Source organism: Vulpes vulpes, chromosome 12 (genome assembly GCF_048418805.1).
Source record: "Vulpes vulpes isolate BD-2025 chromosome 12, VulVul3, whole genome shotgun sequence".
Lineage (NCBI taxonomy): Eukaryota > Metazoa > Chordata > Mammalia > Carnivora > Canidae > Vulpes > Vulpes vulpes.
In genome coordinates, this window is record NC_132791.1 from 116,711,991 (window position 1) to 116,734,782 (window position 22,792).

General features: G+C 50.9%; 2 protein-coding genes across 3 annotated transcripts in view; both read left to right on the forward strand.

Moving 5' to 3' along the window:
• Nucleotides 1–1,911, forward strand: part of JAML (junction adhesion molecule like) — a 29,747-nt gene extending 27,836 nt beyond the window's left edge. For both annotated transcript variants that reach the window (XM_072729665.1, XM_072729666.1), the window contains one exon: nt 1,412–1,911. In XM_072729665.1, the coding sequence (XP_072585766.1) occupies nt 1,412–1,483 (72 nt within the window). In that variant the 3' untranslated portion in view covers nt 1,484–1,911. The remainder of the gene's footprint in view (nt 1–1,411) is intronic.
• Nucleotides 1,912–9,861: 7,950 nt separating this feature from the next.
• SCN2B (sodium voltage-gated channel beta subunit 2) lies at nt 9,862–22,364 on the forward strand. The gene is made up of 4 exons (XM_025999139.2): nt 9,862–10,165; nt 17,469–17,635; nt 17,908–18,118; nt 18,596–22,364. Exons 1-4 carry the CDS (start codon nt 9,964–9,966, stop codon nt 18,793–18,795), a joined length of 780 nt encoding a protein of 259 aa, XP_025854924.2. The 5' UTR covers nt 9,862–9,963; the 3' UTR covers nt 18,796–22,364.
• Nucleotides 22,365–22,792: the final 428 nt, after the last annotated feature.

The window sequence follows — 22,792 nt, forward strand, 5'->3', positions numbered from 1 at the left end:
ATCGATTTGGGGGGTGAAAAGAGCACTTTTATCAAGGATAAATAAAATGGCTCATTCGAGGTTAAGCACAACCTAGTAGGGTACCTTAGGTCCTTGGACAAACGTTGTGTCGCAATTTTCCATCCTATTCAAGAACCCTTTCCAATTCTAACATTTTAAAATTCTGTGGCTTATGATGTTTTGACATAATCTGATTGCCAGGAAGTCTGCATGCTGCATTCCATATAATAATATGGAGTCGGATTCCTTTTTTCTCTTTCCTCCACTCCTCAGGGAGGCACAACACCTACAAGAGGCACCTGGCGTGTAGTGAGTAGGAGTAAAGACAGAAGGAGTGAGCTGGCAGTGGGCACGATACTATTTGTAGGCTAATTATAGGCACCCAGGCCATGAAGGCAGCAGTGTTCCTCTGGGCTTGGGAAGGCTGACCTCCTCTTTTTGGGGGATGGTGGCTTCTGTTTGTTCCCATCACACCAGCACTGAGGACACATGATTCCCAGATGATTGCCGCAGAGAAAGATCCTGCCAAGGAAGTGTGAGATCAGGGACCTGGCCGGGTTCCAGCAAATCAAACAGTAGCTCCACTCTGAAGTTGTGTGCAGTCATATTTCCCCCTCCGTCCCTCTCCCGTTATTGCCATGTGATGCTTCGGGCACTGCCAGGCCTTGTTTGGCCTCTTAGAGACCTGCTGATGACAGCTAACGGTGGCTACTGCTGAGTGTGGCACCACCTGGGTGACGCTGTTTGCAGAAAACCTGGGAGGTCTATCCTCCCCATGATCGGCAGAGGTTCTTGGATTGAAACGCTATGGGAAACAGCACTTCTGTCCTTTTGAAACAGATCCAGTAAAGCAAGTATGATGAGAGGCCAAAGCCGCAAAACTTGGAGACCTGTGGAAACTGGTCAAGTTATTTTAAAGACTGTGTGCCAAATTCAGGAAGCCTCAGGGTGAATTCTGGCCTGCAGGCCACCTGTTTGAGACCTCAGGTGTAGAGGCGTTACTTAATTAGAGAGTAGAGATAACAGATCTTTGTTTTTTTGTTATTGTTGTTGTTGAATTGATTACATTTACTTCAATGAATGGGGCACCACACTGTGTCCCCTTTCTAAGGCTGGACAGCACAATGGTTAACACCACAAGCTTTGAAGTTGGGCAGACCGGGCCCAAATCTTGGCTCTGTGACTTAGAAGCTAGATGGCCCTGGGCAGGTAACTTAGCCTCTATGACACTCAGTTTCCTCATCCTTAAAATGGGAATAATAGTACCCACCTCCCAGGTGGAGGCTCTAACTCATTAGTGCTAGTGAAATTCAGAATTGGGCCAGATAGATGGAAAGAGCTCAATAAATGGTAACTATTATGATCGAAATACTTATGCATGTGCTTTGTTTCTCCCCCCCCACCCCTGCAGCACCCAGTTTGGCCTTCTGTGAAATCAGCACCAAATAATCCACTTGAAAAAAGTCAGCTGGGGGAATTCTAAAACCAGAGCAAGACTTTTGAGAAGAAGGGAGAGTTCCTTTTGTCTTTAGCAGTGGCAGCGGCTCTCTCCTCTGTGTGTCCTGAGTTACTATGCTGGTCATTCTGGGACTCCTTGCTTCCTGTGTTGTTCTCTTGCCTCATTGGTCAAAGGGCTGAAGAAGGAGGGTTCAGAACCTGGCAGAAAGACAGGACAGCTTGGGAGGAACAGGCCCGATGGAGGGAAGCCTGGCATGCAGTCCTTCTGGACTGGGACACTGGCCCTGGGGACCGTGGCGGAGCTGCTATGGCGGCCTCAAGCATTCCATTAGATCCTCTGCTTCGACGGTGTTCTTCGTGGATGGGTTCCTGGGAAGAACTGCAGAAATAAACACCAACCCAAATGATTCTTTTGGCAGATTACCCCTAAATAAACATGGCTTGTGGAAATCATCTTGTTTGTGTACCCTGGCTGAGGGGCAAGTGGAGACTTGGTAAGGAATTTATGGTCAGGAATGCCTCAAACAAGTGATTGGAGGAGAGTCATTCTTGGCTCAACACACAGGAGACCAGTGTTGGCCCTGGGACAGTGTGGGGGTGAGTGGGTTGGAGTGGGGTATGAATACAGCTTGAGGATTTAACCCAGCACTTTGTTAGCCTGGCTGGCTATAAGAATGGCTGGAGGCTCTTTGCTGGGCTGTTGCTGTCCTTTTCAATAATGGCTGCTCATGGGTTGCCAAAGTGGACAGCCACCGATTTAACTCTTGGTCTGAAAAGTGAGGTTCCTATACTTTTTGGTTACCACTGTAAGATATAATGAGGTTTGTTTTAAAAACCCTTTGGTTCTGAGCTCCCATTTCTAGCCTGGGCTCTGCTCAGGCCTCCTCTCTTCAACCACTGAGGCCCTTCCTCATTCCCTGCACCCCATCCTTCCCACTTAGCCATTCAAGGCATGGGTTTCTGATCCAACCTCAAGTGGAGCTACATTTTTGTTTTGTTTTGTTTTGGAGGGAGGAGGAGGGGCAGACAGAAGAGGGAGAGAGAGAATCTCAAGCAGACTCCTCTCAGAGCCTGATGCAGGGCTCAATCTTACAACCCTGAGATCAGGAGCTGAGCCAAAATCAAGAGTCGGATGCTTAACCGACCGAGCCACCCCAGTGCCCCTGGAACTACATTTTTAAAGAATTCTCCTAACTAGGGCATTCCTGGTGGCACAGTGGTTTGGCACTGCCTGCGGCCTGGGGTGTGATCCTGGGGACCCGGGATCAGGTCCCATGTCAGGCTTGCTGCGTGGAGCCCGCTTCTCCCTCTGCCTGTGTCTCTGCCTCTCTCTCTCTCTCTGAATAAATAAATAAAATCTTAAAAAAAAAAAAAAAAAAGAATTCTCCTAACTCTCCAAACATCAGGACCCTCTTATAACACATCCATTTTTATATCTTTTACCAACTGTTCTTCAGTGTCTACTTGGAGTCCTGTAGTCTCTTATTGTTCTTGGTCAGCCAAGGCTAAGAGTCATTAAATGTTCCCTTCTCACCTGTTAGCTCTAAATAAAGAGTATGTCAATAATTTGCAATACATGCATCCTGTCCAAGACATACCAGAGAAGTGACACATGTTGCCATGATAAGTAGAGCGGGGAGAAAGACTCTTTCATATCCTAAAAATTCATGGAGAGGAAGTGATTTCATTTCTGGGCTCTAACACTCTCTCCTGGCTTAGGGGGTCTTTTTCTACTTCCTCAAGTATTATTTGCAGAGGATGAGGACCTTGAGGATACGAGTTAGGTGGATGGATGGTGATTTTAACTCTGCTGTTCTGGGTCAAGGAGAATGAATGGGGGTAAGTGTTGGAGGGTGGGCTGTGCAGTTACCCACAAGCTCCTGCAGAGGGCACTTGGATGGGGGGCAGCGTGGGCACACCCCTCCGGAGGTGGGTAAGTCCAGATTTGAACTTGATTCATTCCAAGTGTCGCTTCCATTCTGGGTGGAGCAATTGTAACTGAGGAGGAAGAGAAGCCTACTTCTCTCTCCCTACCCTACCTCCGCACAAACCTGTCTTTTATACACAGGCCTCAAGTCGAGGTGGAGACGGAAAATGCACAGATGTCAAATACTAATTTTGCCTCACACCCCAACAGCCCTGCGGGGCCATGAGACCTGCTTGCTTGTCATGCCCTTCTCCTAGGGGGTGTTTGTTAAATCCAGGAGTATGAAGACATATGGCATAGGGGATGTGCCTTACGCTCAAACAGACCTGGTTCAAACCCTGGCTCTCCCTTTTGCTCTCTCTTCAATATTGCAAACTTTACTTCACTTCTTTGAGACTACTGCCCCTAAATATAAAATGGAGACTCACAGGGTTTTTTTTGTGAGGGCTACATGGGGTCCCTTAGGTGCCAGTGCCTGGTGTAGGCCCTCCAGCCCCTTCCAATATGTTCTTCCCCCACTGGATTTGTCTTCCGGGGACTCAGTCTCCATTTCTCATTAATTTTTATTTCTATGGGGAGGAAACCCTTTACCCCAACACACCTAAATCCCTCTTCCCACCCCAAGGAAGAGAGAGCTAGGAAGCTGAGCTTCCGGAAGGGTTTTACATGGCTCCTAGGGCTGGGAGAGCTGCTGGAGACAGCAGGCTGGAGCTCCTTGTGGTAGGTCCTTTTGCCAGCACTTTTGCTGCTTGAATTTGCACTAGTTTAAGTCCCTAGAGCACCAGATGCTCCCATATTCAAAGGTTTCCAGAAGTATGCAGGCTTTTGGCAACAGAAATTGGGCCTTGAAAGGGTGGAGAGGGTGGGGTCACCCATGAGTAATGCAGAAGCTAGCAGCCTCGGAGCTTGGCACTGGAATTGAAAACACTTCAGCCTGTCCCGTGGGGACCTGTAGATGTGCCTCCTGGAAAAGGCTGCAGCCTTTCACCAGCCCTTTACTCTTTGTCCCTGATTCCCACCCCACTTTGTCTCCTTTTGGCTGCTTAGTATGCTTCTATGTCTACACTGGCAGTTTATTTTACGAATCACTAACTGTGCGCACGTGTGTGTGGGCGAGGGGAGGTGGTTTGGAAAGGGTCACGCTACCACTGAATTAGCTTAGTTACTCAGGGCCAGAGAACCTTAGGTTACAAATTTTGCCTCAACACAGACCAGTTATCCCCTTATTAAGAAAAAAACAAAGTTCCTAAGGACTACTGACCTCTGCCCAGGCCTGCTGGTTTGCAAATGTGGTCTGGCCTTCCTCAAGGGAAATCAGGCAATCCATAACCACTTCTGTAAAACTCAGCTCTCAAAACATCTTTTTTAGAAAAAAAATAAGGGAACTCAGAGTTTTCTCAGAAAGCTAAAACCTTATTTTATGGTTGATGAGAACAACAGTGGGTGGCCTGTCCCAGAACTTTCAAAGCATCTGTATGGACCCCACATCCTATGTTCTGAGACTGAGTGCTATGTTGTCTACCCATCCATTTCTCTCTCTCTCTCTCTCTCTCTCACTCTCTCTCTTTCATGGAAACTTATGCTCCATATACCTGTGTCTTTCTTGCTTCTGAGCCTTTGTTCTTGGTATTTCCCTGCCTGGAATTCTCTGTCCCTTCTTTCCTGCCCAAATCAACATTCTTTCAAAGTCCTGCTTCAGTCCTGCCTGGGTGGACTGTTTCTCACATCTTCCTAGCTGTCTCTGCATTTACCAGATTTTATCTCCTAATGTTCTCTAATGGTCTCATGGGTATGGGGCTTTATTTTCTCCAAGAGATCTTAAGCTCTTAGAGATCCTATTTTTAGGTCTTTTTCTGTGTGCTTTGTAGCATCTGACCCCATGTGGGTCAGTCCCTTGTTGAATGGGATTCCTAGAAGCGGCATAGGCCAGCATGTACAGGGAGCTGCTGGATCCGTCTCCCAGTTGGGGCTCTACCACACGTTGGCCGCACAAACTCAGGCTGATGGAGTTTCTGCCCTTTCCCCAGATGTAAAGTAGGCATTCATTCATTCTCATGTGCTCAGGGACAAGGAGAAGCTCTGCTCAAATCTGGAATAAGACCCAACACCTGTCCTTCAAGAGCTATAGTTTAGTTGGGGAGATAATATATATTAAACAAAATATGACAATACTTTCTGACACCCAAGCAATACCCAGTATACCTTTGTTTCTGTACCCTTGTCAAGGGTCATTTATACCTTTGTCTCCTTATCTAGAACGCGAGCTCTCAGAGGGTGAGCTGTATCTCATTCATGTCAGAGTCTCTAGCTTCTAGCCCAGTGTCTGGACATGGGGGATATTAAGTAGATATTTGAGTTTGTTGAATGAGGGAGTTGGTCAACAAACGAGTTGAACGTACTCAGTGTCACGGGCCCACGGGAAGAAGAGGTACATAGGAGACAAGGAGTAGATGAGTTGGTGGCAGATTTTTTGAAGAAAGGCTAGGAGGCTGCTGACCAGACAAGACAGGAAGGGCATTCCCAGACTAAGAGACTGCAAAGGAAGGACACCCAGTTGTGAAGCGCTGTGCTGGATGAGGGGAACCACCCGGTGTGCAATGGCTGGAGAAGGGCATGGGGCAGAGAAGAGAGGTGAGTAAAATGAGTCTACGCCTTTGTTATTCCTCATTGGGTGGCTGGTGCTCTGCAGAGCGTGGGACCAGCTTTTCATCCTACACTTGCTCCTGCTTACCAATCCCTTCTCCCCAGCCCCCAGCCCTGGGTACTCATCACCCTTTGCTCACAGGATGCAAACCTTTTACTATCAGTTGAAGTCAACACTTGGATGTGCTCAAGAAGCACCTGGAGATCTTGTTGAAAATGCAGGCTGTGGTTTCATGGGTCCGTGGTGGGGCCTGTGGCTCTGCGTGTCCAAGGAGCTCCCACATGATGCTGCCGATGCTGCTCCAGGGACCACACTTTGAGAAGCAAGGCTTTAAGGCAAATTGACTAGGGAGACTCTCTGTAGAATTGGGATTGGGCATTCCAAAGGCAAAAGGAAACGACCTTCCTTTGGATTATTGAGAACACTGCTTCTCCCAGCAGGGTAGGTGATTGAATGTTGTCTCATAAAATATTCAGTGGTAAATGGTACCGGGTAGAAATGCCAAAAATAGGGCTTTACTCCCCAGATAGCTCATCTTTGATATTGGTGTCTTCATTCTGCAAAATACTTCTGAATTTCAGCCTCCTCGGCTTTACTGGCTCCTAGGGAAAGCTTCTCTTTTGAAGCACGTGGGCGTTTGGAGGTCCAAGTGAGCCATGGGAGGTTCTAGGGTAGCCCTCCTCCTGCCTCACCCTGCCAGCACACTTCAACACCCCTCACCGCCCCCCCCCCCCCCCCCCCCCCCCCGCCCCCGGATCTTTTGACCCTTAGTCCTGGGGGACAGAATTGCACAAAGGCTATTCTGTTATAAATGGGACACTTGGTTTCTCTTAGTCAAACTTTGGATAGAAGCAGAGAAGCAGATAAGAATTTCTTATCTCAGATGTCCCCAGAAGTTTCTGGACCCTGCGTGAGACCAAATGAGCTGAGGAAGCAGCTTCTCTGAGCCCCACAGAGTCACCCTCAGCTGCATTAAGGAAAAGGAGGAGGCCGGCTACGTCAAACCAAAACTCTCTGGCTGACATGTGCCTGCGGCAGCATGGGTGGCTGAGCCGCAGACCCGGACAGGCAGGGCTGTGGCCGGGCTGGTGCCAGCCTCTCCCCTGGGCACACCTGCAGCCTGGCCGCTGCGCGGTGGAGGAGGACTGCGGCCCGAGGGCAGTGGGGAGGGAGATGGGCCGTGGACACCCTGGAGGACACCTTCCCTAGGCTGCCCCCTCCACGCCTTTGCTCCGTTGCTCCCTTCCTGTGGGCTGTGCATCGGGTGGAGGAACCTGCCTGCTGGAGGAACCTGCTGAACCAACCACAGCCAGATGCTAGTCAAGTGACAGAGGCTGAAGATCCGGCAGGGACAGGCACCTCTCCACCCACCCTTCTGCCTTCAGCAACTGCCACAAAACCTGGCCCACATCACTCCTCCCAGCCTAGCACAGCTTTGGCCGCCTTGGTGGCTAGGAAAACCTGCCTTCACAATGCTGTCTGTGTTCCCCTGTTTCCTCATCAAATTCATTCATTCGCTCGTTCACTCATTCATTCATTCATTCATTCTTTGGTTCCTTCATTCAGGCATGCTCTTGTGCAGTGATGTATCACCTGTTTCTCGAGTGTTTGCTCTGATCCAGACTGCACTGGGCTCCCGGTTCTGTTCCTCTACACCCTGCAATTTAGCACCTTTTTATATCCTATGCAAAGGTTCCTTGCTTTGTCCATTCCAGTCTTCTCTTCCCCGTGCCTCTAAACATCCTGGTGCAAGGTCTGGGGTCTCCTCCCCTGGGAGATAGGTAATGTGGAATACTTAGAAGTACCCCTTGTTTCACACAGACCTCAGTTTGAATACTGCTCTGACTCTGCCCTTGACTACCATAAGTCATTTTGGTTGGGGTAAGTTCGGTTATCCTCAGTTTCTCCATTTGCAAGTTAAAAAAAAGAGAGAGAGATAATAAGAAATTGCCTATCCCAGGGTGACAGTCCAGTTGGGGTATCGCAGGTGGAGTTATAGCTCAAAAATATTCATTGCTCCCTTTTTGGTGCCTCAATAGCCCATTGCAAGTGTGAAGAATTGTTGCACAGGAACCTGCGTTCTACTTCAATGTCTCCCCAGAAGCGTGGGGGCCACCTTCTGTGCCCAGGGTCACTTTGCTACTCCACCACAAGTCCTTCTACTTGTGCTATTTGCCTATATTTCTCTTCCTTTTTCAAAAGGAAAGTTTTCAAGCATATACAACCCAGGAGAGAATTGTATAATGAGTCCTTTGCACCTGCCACCAACTTCATTGAACAGTCACATCTGTGCTTGTGTCACCTACCTTCCCCAGTTCTTTTTTTAATTTTTTTCCTGGAATATCTTAAAGCAAATTCAATTCACCCTGTCATCTTACCTATAAACCCTCCAGGGTATATAACAGATAAAGATGTTCAAATCAAAATGAGATACCATCTCACACTGGTCAAAATGGCTAAAATTAACAACTCGGGAAACAACAGGTGTTAGTAAGGATGCAGAGAACAGGGAATCCTCTTGAACTGTTGGTGGGAATGCAGACTGGTGCAGCTACTTTGGAAGACAGTATGGGGGTTCCTCAAAAAGTTTAAAATAGAACTACCCTAAGACCCAGCAATTGCAGTACTAGCTATTTATCCAAAGGATACAAACATAGTGATTTGAAGGGGCACATGCACCCCAATGTTTATAGAAGATTAGCCAAACTATGGAAAGAGCCCAGATGTCCATTGACAGATGAATGGATAAAGATGTGGTATGGAATACAATGGGATATTAGCCATGAGAATGAAATCTTGCTATTTATAACAGCGTGGATGGAACTAGAGGGTATTATGCTAAGTGAAATAAGTCAGTTAGAGAAAGACAAATACCATATGATTTCACCCATATGTGCATTTAAGAAACAAAATAGATGAACATAGGGAGAGGGAAGGAAAAATAAATAAGATGAAATCAGAGAGGGAGATAAACCATGAGACACTCTTGACTCTGGGAAACAAACCTAAGGGTCGCTGGAAGGGAGGCAGGTGGTGGGACGGGGTAACCGGGTGATGGGCATTAAGGAGGACACGTGATGTAATGAGCACTGGGTGTTATAGAAGACCGATGAATCACTAAATTCTATCTCTGAAACTAATAATACGGTATATGTTAACTAAATTGATATTAAATAAAAAAATACAGATAAGGACGTTCAAGAACAGAATCGCAATATTTTTATAACACTCAACAAAATTAAGAATTATTCATTAATATAATTTAATACTCAGCCCACATTTATTTTTTTCCCAATTGTCTCAAAAAATGTCTTTTTACTATTGATTTGATTGGGTATCAGGAGTCCCCAAAGGTTCCTATTACATTCAATTGCAAGATCTCTTAGGTGTTTTTACACTGGTCTACTTGGACATGTTCTGGTTTCAGTGGAAATGGTAGAAAAACGAGGAAGTCTTTACTTCCAGAAAGTTTCCCTAACTCACTTCCCTGAACCCTTTCCAAATAACACAAAACAAGCATCTCCTTTTTTGGGTGTTTTTAAATGACAAAATAGTTCCCCCCCCCTTTACAGCAGTTTTGAAATGAATGAGCTCCTTTACAACTTTCAAATCCCAACAATCATCTAAGAGCAGCAGCAGCACAGAAGAAGAAGAAGAAGAAGAAGAAGAAGAAGAAGAAGAAGAAGAAGAAGAAGCAGAAGAAGAAGAGAGGCAGGATTTGCTTTAGTTCTTGTTTAATTGGGAGAGAATTGCTGGGGAACTTTGTTCTTTTCAAAAAGACTTTTTTCCTGCCCTCCCACCTGCTTTTCAAAATCCACCAACCACAAAATTTACTCCATCCCCCCTTTTCTCTCTCCCTTACACACTCCCTCTCTCTTTTTAGCAGCAACATACAAGCCGGCCATATTAGAGAGATGGAAATAAAGCTTCCTTAATGTTGTATGTGTCTTTGAAGTACATCTGTGCATTTTTTTTTTTAGCATCTAACCATTCCTCCCTTGTAGCCCTCGGCCCCTCAAATCACCCTCTCCCCCATCCCACCCGACTAACATCTCAGTCCCTGAAAATGCACAGAGATGCCTGGCTACCTCGCCCTGCCTTCAGTCTCACGGGGCTCAGTCTCTTTTTCTCTTTGGGTAAGTTAGACTGCACATCTGCATGCTCCTGATGGTCCAGAGGTGTAGCCACAGCTGGAAGAGGATGGGGGCCGGGGGCAGGAAAGAAGATATTGGTTGAGCTTCCCTTCATGTCCTTGGGAAGGGAGCTAATGAACGGGGACTGGGGAAGACATTACTGGGGACTGCATAACGCTGAGACTACTTGGTCATGGAAATGTTGGGTCGTGGGATCTGAGTGTGCCTGTGTGTGTGGGGGGGGTGAGGGTTATCACGGGAGGTGATTTTTCTTTGGATTTCCCTGAAATGGACTTGTGTGGGGGTGGGGGCAGAGGGTAGGTCAATCTGCAAAATCTCTTCGTGGATTTTTTTTTTAAGCTGCTACAAATATGGGGTCCTGGGTCTTCTTGCTCCCTTAAGGGGCTTCTCTTGCAGACCTTGATCTTTGGGATCTGGTGGATTCAGGATATGAAGAAAGAATGTTTGGGGGAGTGGGAAGTGGGAAGTTGAGTCTGGGTCTTGCTTCCTGGAAATCTATACCATTGATTTTTTTGAAATGTGTTGGGGAGCAGGTGGGAAGCAGGCTTGAGGTATGAGCTTGGCACTGGGAAGAGATTTGCTGAAGCAAGCGCTGATGGAGGCCTCTGACTTGGGCCCGATGGAGTGGAGGAAGCGGTCAGGTGAAGGGACCAGGAAAAAAAAAAGAAAAAGAAAAAGGAAAAAAAAAAAAAAAAAGGGAACTCCGGGCTGGGTGTAGCTGTGGCCCTTTAAGAGCAGCCCAGCCTCGCTGACTGCCTTGTCAAGTGATCCACATGTTAATTTCATATTTGACCACTCATGACTTCCTGGTGAGTAGGTGGGCTAGAGAGTTATTTGCAAGCCTGCTTTATGGGTAGTTTCATTCTTGCTCCTACACTTACTCATCAGTGGTGTACTCATTGGTCAAGTCCAAGGACTGTCAGTGGGATACTCCCCATCATGGAATCCCACTTCCTCTCTCTGTCTCCTCTTTCTCTGATGTGCTGTGTTGGATATTAAGCAGGAGTCCTAGACAGAGACAACATAGAGCCCCTGGCAGCATCATAAGGCCCATTAGCTTTGCTGAGTTACTGGACATGTTAACAACAGAGCAGGAATGTGACAGAAGCCAGTGCGGGGCAGTATCAAGAGGGTGAGCTTTGGAATCGGCTCTGGGTTTAAAGCCATCTTTGCCATTTACCCCATGACCATAGGCAAGTTACTTGACCCTTCTGAGATTTGGTTCCTTTGTGGGTAAACTGGAGAATGCCTGCGTTTTTTGGGGGGGAAGCTGGCATACAGCAGGTGCTCAATAAGAGCTGAACTTTGTGAATGCTTGTCATGCGTTCAGATGCTGTAGAATTTTAGTCCTCACGGTAATCAGTAATCGAATGAGATAGATACTGCTATATCCTTCTGTAACGGACGAGGAAACAAGCACAGAGAAATGAAGTAACTAACTTATTTAAATTAAGTGACTTAAAGTCACATGACTAGTTTAAGGTGAACCGAGTTTTGAACTCATTTGTCTGACTTCCGGTACTTACCTGTTGGACTCTACTGCCCCCAATGTTCAAGAAATGGTACTGCTATATCAACAGTGATCAAAGAATTTCAAGTGCAGGCAAAAAGATGGGGAGTTGGGTGGATGACCTGTGTGTAAGGAGCCAGGGATAGAGGACAGGTGACTCCTTTGGGAGTTAGGGAGAGCTTTCTGTGGGAGAGGGACAGTCTTGTGAGAGCCTGATCTAAGTGAAGGAGGGAAGGGGGCTCCATGACCGTGACCAGGGTGTATCTTAGGGGGAGGATGGGGTCTGGAGTGAAGAGGCCAAGGAGTGGGGGTTGTGAGGCAGTGGTGGGAAGAAGCTAGGGCCTCTGCAAACCTGGGTGGTAGAGGATGCAGGAACAGGGAGCTTGATCGATGCTATGATGAGGCTTGCCCTGGCACTCCAAGGCTAAGGGCTCAGAGGCACAATGGAACTTTGGTGGTTGTAGTGGTATCAGTCCCCAAGATGGAGGGACAAATTATGAAGGAGGGGCCGCCTTAGGGGCAGGGTTTGTGAGAATAACCATAGAGCTGATAAAGGGGGAAGGGGACCAGCTGGGCAACCTGCCTTATACACAACAAAAGCATGTGAGACTAGTTTTTATCTAGAAGCAATCCAAATGCCTGGACTTCCCAGAGTTTTTCTTAAGACCACTGGCTCTGCGGGCACCAATCTAGTTATCCAAATGTGGGTTATGTTAGACGAAGCCTAGAAAGTGGAGTCTGGTCCTCACTGAAGCCCACTGCACATGTCTGCTGCTGGGGGCAGGGATCCAGACATGCAGGGAAAAGGCCTTTCCTTCCTTTTATAGACATTTATTGAGTGCCCATCTGCGCATCACATACTGTTCTGGATCCAGAGATACCAAGATGAGCAAAAATCAGCTCCCCAGAGCCTCCTGGGGGGCACAGGCACATGAACAGATAATGAGAGCACAGCATCATAGGTGCTGCCACAATGATAATCATAATGATGATGACAATGACAGCGGCTAGCCTCCGTCAAGGGCTGACTATGCACCAGGCATTGCTGTGAGCTTCCTACATTAGCAAGTCATGTAATCTTCACAAGCGCCCTAGAAGTCAGGTTCTATTATCATCCCCCATTTTACAGATGAGGAAACTGAGGTCGGAAGGTTCACTATCTTGCCAAAGATCAGGCCGCTTGGCCACATTGCCGTTCTGCCTTCTGGTCATATAGAAGCGAGAACAGGGCTGGGGAGAGGGCCCAGGCGCTGGGGATGCTGTCATTTGGGCATGCCTGGTTAGCTGGGAACCGCAGGACAGGTAAGAGGGCCCCAGGTGGAGAAGGGTGAACGAGCTTCCCGACTTGAAGCAAGCATGCGTGCAGAGGCATGGCGGTGTGAAAGAAAGTGGGATTAACAGAAAAAGTAAAAAGTCGGGGATCGCTGGAGTGGAGGAAGCATGGAGGGTTGGGAGCTGGCAGGAGAGGAGGCCAGGACCTAGATTGGTCCCAGATGGCAGAGGGTTGGAAGCCGTGCCCAGGAGCCTGGACTCGAACCTGAAAGCAACAGGGAGCCAGTGGAAGGGTGATGAGGACATGCTGCGTGGGGGTAGACTGGGCTTCCATCCTGGTGTGGGGGAGGGTCCGAAAGCAGTAGGCGAGGTCTGGGTGTCACACTCCCCTGGATGCTGGGGCTGCTCCAGGAGACAATGTGGTCCAGAAGCTTGGGGGGACCATTTCTCTGCTTGGATGCTCTCTCTTTTATTTTTTATTTTTATTTTTTTTGACACTCTCTCTTTTAAACAAGAAGAAAATAAACCTACCTCATCGGTTGCTGTAGGGTTGGAAAGAGGAGTGAAGAAAATTCACTTTTACCTTCCAGGAGGTAGTGCTTCACCGGAAGTGAGCAAATTTTTGTGATCTCTGAAAGATGGGCCAGTTAGAATAGTGGATAACATGGGGCCTGGGATGCCCAGATGTGCCCCCAGAGAAAGAGTGGGGGCCTGGGTGCCAGTGATGCCTTGGAACTAAGACCAGAAGCCACATCCTCACTGTGCTCCTAAATAATTCTCATTTTCTTTCTATGAGTTGGAAATCAGGAGACCGACCTGGTCCCAAATGGGGCAAGCAGGAGGACTGAGCTTCCTTGTATGGAGGTTCCTTTAAACAGGACCATTCCCCTCTGGCCAGCCTGCCCTGAGCTGGGAGCTGCTCTGCTATGGAGACAGTGGGAGGCCTGGCGGTTCCTCGCAAGCCTTGGAATGTCACCCAGTCTCAGCCCCTCACCCCTGTCTGGAGCCCAGCAGCCTGGGCTAAAATCAAGCTTTCTCACTTACTAGCTGTGACCTTGGGCTGTTCGTGTAACTTCTTTGTGCCCAATTGCGTTGTCTGGAAAGTGGGGTGGTAATAGGGCTGTTGTAAGTATCAAATGAGGTCATATTCTTGGAATGGGTAAGACAGCCTCTGGCACACAGCAAGCACTTAGTTGTTATTGTGAAGTCCTTTCTGGGACCCTTGCTAGAGACTCGGCTACTTTCCTGAAGCCGCAGAGTTTATTGGGATTTTGCTCACAGCTCTGACCCTGCTGCATGGTGGTTTCTTTAATGGGGGCCTGGATTGGTGAGAGACCGAAAGCCCCGGTGGGGACTCAGGCTGACGTGGGAGCGTTGGAGTAGGAGCCAGGAAGTACGGTCTGGCCTGGGCTCTGGCCTGGGCTCATCCCTGTCCTCTGTGTGTCTCCCTTGGGCCTCACCTGCCTCGCTGGTGAGCCGGTGGGTCTAGATTCACAATTCTGGAGGTGCCCCTGCCTGGCTGCCTCTGATCTGGTGATCCTGCGCCCCGATCTGCAGTTGGGACTGGCTGGACTTCTCTGACCACTAGAGGGTGCACGGTTCCTTCTGGAGCCTCCAGCAAGGGCCATGCTGCAGGGTTGCGGGAAAGGGACTCTGCATTGCACCTGTGCTCTCCCTCCCCCGCCAGCCAGGAAGGACCTCCCCATAGCTCTGCCCTTCCACGCGGGAGGATGCTGGCTCCTTCAGAGTGGAGGGGGCTGCCCTGGGGGTTCAAGTTCTAGCCTAAGCAGTGTGGGCCAGGCTGGGAAAGGGGTTGCAGATAGGTCAGCCCGATTCAAAGCCTCTGCTTTCTGGGGTCACTTGGAGACCCCTTTTGGTAGGGGGCCCTGGGAAGGTCGCGGAGCTCGAGCTTAGAAGGGGTTAGAGAAGCAGGGCCTTCCCCGGGTAAGAGGTGAACTCAGGACAAGGCCCTGCCGGGTTCCTTCCCTACAGATTCTCTGCCTCTGCAGAGCAGGGGCGGCAGTGGCATTTGCTGCACACCTCCTCCTTGCCTGGCGCCGAGCTAGGTGCTTTCATAATGGTGATGAAAGCGGGGCTGTGGGAACTGGGCTTTGTTCTTCTTGGCAGGCCCACTCAGCCTCCCCAGTTCATGCTCCCCTAGTGAGTACTCAGCCCACACACGAACCCGAACCCAGGGCCCTGCAGGTGGGTGTGCATGCCTAATCCCTCCACCTGAGGCTCTGCTGGGACTTCTAGGGCCAGCATTTTGGAGCATCTCCTGTCCTTAAGTCCTGTTCGCTAGCCCTGGCCACTCATCCTGAGGGACGGGCTGAGCAGATTGACAGTCCTACTTGCAGGCTGCTGTGAGGCTGCGTCCTTCCGGCTTGGCACCCATCAGCAGTGCCCTACACAGTTGTTTGGGAAACCAGAGCCCTGTAGGGGATGCTGCTGGACTGTCACTGCGGGGGTTTGGGGGAGGGGCTGGGCCTTGTGCCAGAGCTGGGAGGATTCCAAGGGGCTGCCCTCTGCCAGGAGGAGACTGTCCCAGAAGGCCTTCCTGTTTAGAGAACTTAAGGAGAACATAGGGTAACAGGAGCTGCGACTGTCCACCATGCTTCATGCTTTACATATTTTATCTTTTTAAAATGGTCATGGCAATCCCTGGAGGTGGGTGTCATTAGCCAAGTTTTACAGAGCAGGGGACTGAGGCTTGGAAGGTGAAGGAGCTTGTGCACATTCTCCCAGCCGGTTGAAGGCAGAGCTGGAATGGGACCCGAATCTCATGGGATATCCTTGTCTACACTAATCCTGCATCCACAGCCTCCTAGTCAGCTCTCGGACTCCCTGCCTCCTCAACCCCACTGAGTCCGCTGCTAGCTTCCTATCTCACTCGGAGATGAAAATCCTAACTGCCAGTTCTAGCCCCCAAGGCCCCCAGGGCCTCGCCCCTGCCTAACTCTGGGACCTCCGGTCTCACCACTTGCCCTTTGAATCACCACTCCTTGTGCTTCAGACACACAAAGCTTGTTGCAGCCACTGGGACTTTGCTCTTAATATTCTGCTGCTTGGAACTTGATTCCTTCAGAATTTTAAATGGCTCACTCCCATACTTTGCCAGGGGCTGCCTACCTGTCAGCCCCTCCGAGCAGTCCTCCCTGACTACCAACAGGAAACAGCACCTCTTAACGATGGCCACCATGCATCACGACGTAAAGTCACATTATTATTTTTTTTCTTGTTAACGTCAATTCCCTTCCCTAGAACACAAGCTTTGTGTTGTGGCCACTCGGGCCTCGCTTGTTCACAGCAATAACCCCCAAGGCCTAGGCTAAGTGCGTGGGGCATAGGGAGCGGCTTATAAATAGGGGGTAAATGAGCAAATGCATGGCTCATACTGACCATTACTGTTTATCCCCTGTAAAGAAAATGAACCATTTGGGATGATGTTTTGATGATTTTGGCAGAAAATCTTAGTGTTAAGTTCAGGACTTGGGTGAGGCCAGTGAGGTGCCTATGGTGTACAGTTTAAGGAGGTATTTGCCTGACACTGAGGATGGGTCCTCCCTTCGACTCTGTGTTCAAGGCCTTCTGCCCCATGGCGATCACTGCAGCTTCAACTGGAAAGGCTTGGGCTCACCTACCTCACCCTAGACCTTGCTCTGCTTCGAATGTCGGAGCGGGCCAGGCAGCCCCAGCACCCAGCTCTTCTGGCCCAGGGCTGGTGCTCCTTACAGGATTTGACAGAAAACTGCCATTCCCACCCTGCCACCCCTTCAGCCTGGATCAGCTCCTTGCTGTGGTGCTTTCAGGCCTGACATCTGCAGAAGGGACTCCTGTCCTCATAGAACCATCCGTCAGTCCTTTGGAATTGTGCTTATTCTGGGACGCATCTTCCCTCCCACTGCTCGTCTGCCTTCTTTCCTACTTGCTAGAAGCTGGGGGGAGATGAGGGGGCTGGGCTGGGCTGGGCACGCTGCTTCACTCTGGTCTTGGTGTATAGAGAGCAAGGCCTTCTGAATCTCCATCTGTCTGAAGGCTTTCTGCCACATGGGAGACACTGCAGCTTTAGCTGGAGGAGCTTTGGATCACCAGAGATGGTTGGAAGTGGTGGGGAAGAAGGGGAACCTGAGGCCAGTACAGTAGAGTCCGAGGTCTCAGTTAGCAGGTGGCAGTGGTAAAGCTGGGGCAGGCCAGCCAGAGGAGCGGCTGCACAACCATGGTCCTAGGTAAGTCTTGGGGCCATTTGTCTGCCCCTGGCTTGGTAGGCGATTCAGTTCTCTCCACCCCAACCTTGCTCTACCCCAAGGCCCACATCAGGTACCCCTTAGGAGCTTTGCCCACTGCACTCCACTCTCTGACTAATTTCAGACGTAAGGGACCCAATCCACTGCCATAGCTCTGCCCCATTGGCAGCAGGTGCAGAAGGCTTGCCCCCCTCCCTAATCGCCACCCCCCCCCCTCCCCGCAACCAGAATTCTCACCAGTTTGTGGCTTTATCCACAGTGCCACCAGGGCGGAGCATGGAGGTCACAGTACCTACCACCCTCAACGTCCTCAATGGCTCTAATGCCCGTCTGCCCTGTACCTTCAACTCCTGCTACACAGTGAACCACAAACAGTTCTCCCTAAACTGGACTTACCAGGAGTGTAGTAACTGCTCAGAGGAGATGGTGAGTCCGGGATGGAGGTGGAGGTGAGGGAGGGGGTGGGAGCCCCTGGGTATGAAGCCCCCATTTCTCACCACCTGCCCACACACTCGACCAGCACCCTGGAGATCCTGGTGGGCTAGTCTGCTCCAGGGGACTTTGGTAGAAGGTGTACTGTCACGCCTGGGTGGCCCTGGGAGGGTAGGGCCCTGGAGGTAACCGCCTTTCTTCCAGTGGGGTGGGGAAGGGCACCCCCTCTCCCGGTGGCTCCTTGCTCAGCCAGCTTCCATCCCCAGTTCCTCCAGTTCCGCATGAAGATCATCAACCTGAAGCTGGAGCGGTTCCGAGACCGCGTGGAGTTCTCGGGGAACCCCAGCAAGTATGATGTGTCCGTGACGCTGAGAAACGTACAGCTCGAAGATATGGGCACCTACAACTGCTACATCATGAACCCGCCCGACCGCCACCGCGGCCATGGCAGGATCCAACTGCAGGTCCTCATGGAAGGTGAGGGGCGGGCGGGGCGGGCAGGGTGGGGAACCTGCTGCCCTGGGAGCCCCTGTCCCACCCACCACCCTCCAGCAGGAGGAGCCCCCTGGCTCCTTGGGAGGGGCTGTGCTCTTGGGGTAGAGCAGGGCTGGGGTGGAGAGAACTGAATCTCCAGCGTGTGCTGGGCACCCTATTTACCAGGGATTAAGTAAGGATTAAGTTAAGGATTAAGACGAGGTTTTATCCTTATAATGACCCCAGTCAGGGTCATGATTCAAAGAATCATAGTAGCAGCTCTCATTCATTGGGCACTTGCTAGAGAGAGGTCATCACCCAAGGTCACACGGTGAGTGAATAGTACAGTTAGGACCTTTCCACCAAGAGCATCCGGTGAGGACCATGGGGGTGGGGCACACAATGCAGGGAGGGGGTGGTTGGGGGAGGCTCCTTTTCGGGGCCCCGTCCTCAGTGGGTCTGTTTCTTTTCCTTCTCCAGAGCCCCCTGAGCGGGACTCCACAGTGGCCGTGATCGTGGGCGCCTCCGTGGGCGGCTTCCTGGCGGTGGTCATCCTGGTGCTGATGGTAGTAAAGTGTGTGAGGAGGAAAAAAGAGCAGAAACTGAGCGCCGACGACCTGAAGACGGACGAGGAGGGCAAGACTGATGGAGAGGGAAACACGGACGACGGCCCCAAGTAACAGGCCCCGCAGCCCCCCTCGCGTCCTGTTGCCCTCCCACCCTCCGCCCCGCACACTGTGCCCCTGCCTGCCCTCTCTTGGTGTGCTTCTCCTGAACCGGGGTCCCAGTGCCCACCTGGGGCCTCCCGAACCCCTCACGTCGTGTCCCCCACCCTGCACCAAGAGTGACCCACCTCTCTTTCATTTGGGAAACCTGCCATGGCGCGTGGGATGTGTGGGCCCCCAGGGGAGGGACAAGTGGGCTCTGACTGCCGGCCCCTGAGTGGAGGCAGGAGGCCTGGGAGAGGGTCCCAGGAAGAGACTGGGAGCCCAGCCCGCCCTGTCTGTGCACTGGTCTGGTGGGCCTCAGGGAGCAACTGCTGGCGGCAGAGGGGCTCTCCTGCGCTGCCTCCCGGAGCCGCTCCAGGCCTGGAGGCCCTGTCAGGCTGGGGGTGCTGGTGGGTTCCTATAACTTGGGTGGCGGGTGTGTCAGAGGGACGACTGTGTTTCCTGGACATTGCAGGGAAGCTGGGGCCGGAGGGCAGGTGGAGAGGAGCCTAAGCCTGGGGACCCATGCTCTTACCCCCTCTCCATCAGTAGCTGCTACCACAGAAGCCTTGGGGGGTTTCTGTGGGCTGCTAATCTCTTGGGATTTGGAGGGGGGAGCATTGTGCTGAAGAGTTGCCAAGCTGGGCGGTGGGGAGGTTTTATCATTTTTCACCATAGCCATAAAGAACAGGAGACAAAATTCAAAGTCAGCTAAGATCTGAAGGGGTGGGGGTGCCACTGTAACATGGAGTTGGTTGCAGACTGGCTTCTCCAACCTGGTGACCTCCCTGTCAGCTGAGTGTGGGGCTGGGGAGGCGTGGAAGCCATGCGGAGCAGTGGGTGTGGGGAGTCCGGGCTTTCCTCTGGGCCCTTGTGTTTTGTGTTTGAACTTTCCCAGGTACCATCAGCAGGGCTTTTAGTTGGCTTTTGGGTAGAGACTGGGAAAGGAGCACCCCGAGGGGAGAGTGGGGCCTTGGAGCTTCTGAGACACTATGGGCATGTTATACCCTCCCTGCCCCAGGGACTCCCTCTATGGGGAGGAAGGTAGCATTTATGGAGAGCCAACTTTCACTGCCATTTTACTCACATTAAGAGGGAATCATTTAAGCCTCAAGAGAGGGAGAGAACCAGAGAGAAACTGCTGACGTGAACACTACCTTGGAAGATCCTCAGGGATCAACCAGGCAAGTCCCACTACAGATGGGGAAACGGGTTCAAAATGACAGAGACCAAGGGTCCTGCCATCCCCTCCTCTGGCTCCTCAGTCTCCAGTTTGAATCAACAGAGCCATAGTTTTCCTCTCCATAGGGAGGGGAGGAGACTGGAGGGAGGGCTGCTCCTCTCCCAGGCCAGTGGGAATGGAGGGATGGAGCAGGAGGGCAGAGCTGCTGGCAAGGCCCTGCCCCTGCACCACACTGACTGACCTTCAGCCCTTTCCTGGCCTTTCCAGGAGCTCAGACCCCACCCAGGTTCTGGGAGTCAGCGCCCTGGGCAGGAACCGGTCTGGGGAAAGTGAGTGGAGACAGGACTGTGACAGTCTCAGGGACAGTCTCAGGGACCATTCTCTGCCTCTGCCCATCAGATGGCCAGTTTGGGGAGAGAACAGTAGCATCCATGAGGTTCAGTTTAATTCACTTCAATTCGACATCCATTTATTGAGCATCTCCTGTGTGCCAGGCACTGTGCCAGGTGCCAGGGATGCACACAAAGCCATAACACAGTTGGAAGCTGCCAGGTCAGCACTGTGGGGACCAAGATTAATTTTTTTGGTGCATCTAATTCCACCTCTGCAGCCACTGCTTCCAGGGCTGGAGTTGGAGAAGGAAGACAGTCCCAAATCTGGGCCCTGGGAAGGGAAGAAAGGCAAGAAGGCGGGTAGTGGTGGTGGTGGTGGGAGATTCAACAGGGAACAGGGTGACAGGCCAGGCAGAGTGGGCACAGAGTGGGGGATGGACAGCCTGGGTGACAGCTCCGGGGTGGGGGGAGTCCAGCTCAGTACCTAACTGCCAATCAACACACTGCCAATGGGGGTGGGCTAAGCCACCAGGATGCCTGGGGCAGGAGGACACAGCCATCCTTGGAGAGCCAACCAGCCATGAGGGGAGCGATGGGCAGCTGAGACCAAGGGCGGTTGCGATACGCAGAAGCAGCCCGCAGATTTTTCTCCTCGCAGCCACCTCTCAAGTATTCTCTTCTCCCAGGATGAGTGAGGATCTGTGCTGATGCAGGGCACGCCTCACATTTAGGGAACTTTTTGCGCGATTCCCTAGGTTTATTCTAAGAAATCCCAACTCCCCATCAAGAAGCTCCAGACTTCTGGGCTCCTTCCTTCCAACGCCCTGGCCCAGGGTGGGCCCCCCCCCCATCCCGAGCTGCCCCACTCTCTTGTGCACTTTCTCCTGCAGCCTCTTTGAATCTCTTCGGGAGGAGGTCTCCTAGAGCTGCCTCCCCCAGGGCCATGAGGTTGGGAACAAGATGGGGCTTCTGTGCATAGAGGTGGGAAACCCGTGACATGTTTCCACAGCAGCCGTTTCTCTACCCTGCTTTCTAGTTTATACCAGCAAGCCTCTCCTCTCCATGCACTGTGGGTTCACGTCCCACTTGTCCCACTTGCGGCTGCATGTTCCCATCACTGCGCTCTCCTGGGTCCAGTCTGCTGGTTTTCCCAACAGCCCCTGCCTCTCCTGTTGTCTTAGAACTCCCTGTCTGTCTCTTCCTCCTAATTTAAGGGCCACTGTAAGGAGATGGGCTGGCCAATCCATGCGATTGAGCTTATAAGAGCAGAGTACAATTTTTCAGGACTGAAATGCCTTGAGGTGCCTTGAAACTGGCTTTGAAAATGGCTGTCTGCCCCTTAGCGATGGACTAATCACAGTTATTCCCAATCTATAAAAAGGAAAAGCCAACTGATTCCATATTTCTCCCTGGAGGTCCCCTTGGGGAAGTTGGGCTGGTATTTACAAGGTCAGGTTAAAGCAGATGGACGATGGAAAATACTGGCCAGGTCCCAAAAGACAGTCCCAGGCCATAGGAATGGCGTGATGCAGGTGGAATGAGTGATGAATCAAGAAATTTTCCTTGCAACTCATCTTAAGGATAGACAGCCTGTGTCTCTTGCTGTGCCTCGTGCTAATGTCTTCCTTTATTGAAGCTTGCTGATGCATTTGTACATAGTCTATATATAGGTATAGATATATATACAAATATAAAACATCTCACTACATCCACTCCAAAAGTTACACTGGGTGTTGAGGGAAAAACCATCATTTCTCAGTGTTTTGAGTTGATTCACCAAAGGCAAATTATGGAATGTTCTTACTGCTTTTTGTGCACTTGGAGGAGAAAACTCAGCTACTTATGCACTTTCTGGGTTTTCTGTGCTGCAGGGTGGTTGGAGGGGGTGGTGGGGAGAACAACTTTGATGGTCCTCTGTGACCCAGCTGCTGTGATGTGTCTGCTTTGGGGAGCAGGCTGTGTTTTCTTTGCAGTTTGTTGTATTGCTTGGATCTATTGGCTACAATAAACAGATCATCTCCCCTGAACATCCCTTAAGTGTGGCTTTTTTCAGGGCTCCAGAGCGGGGCAAGTGGAGGCTTTGCCAGGATCCTGCCAGGGACCCCTCCTGCTCCTCTCATGGGAATCCCACTGCCATTGCCGGGCCCGCAGCAAGGACACGGTCCTTCTGTTCTGCTCATGTAGACGAATGCCTCATCTCTTTCCCTCTTTGCCTTCTCTCAGAATCCTGGAGGACTCTATCCACCTTGGAAGCACCCTGAAGACGGGTGTCTGAACACTCCCACATTTGGGGGGGCCTCTTGATTACTTCTGGGATGACAACAACCTTTGATATTGTGGGTGCTGCCTATTTTTTCCATGGATGGGTGACCCATCCTGCCTGCCTGTGTCTGAGCTGCGTCTGACCAGACAGACGCTTCCTTTGTCTGCTCTGGACTCGGGGGAAAGAAATAGT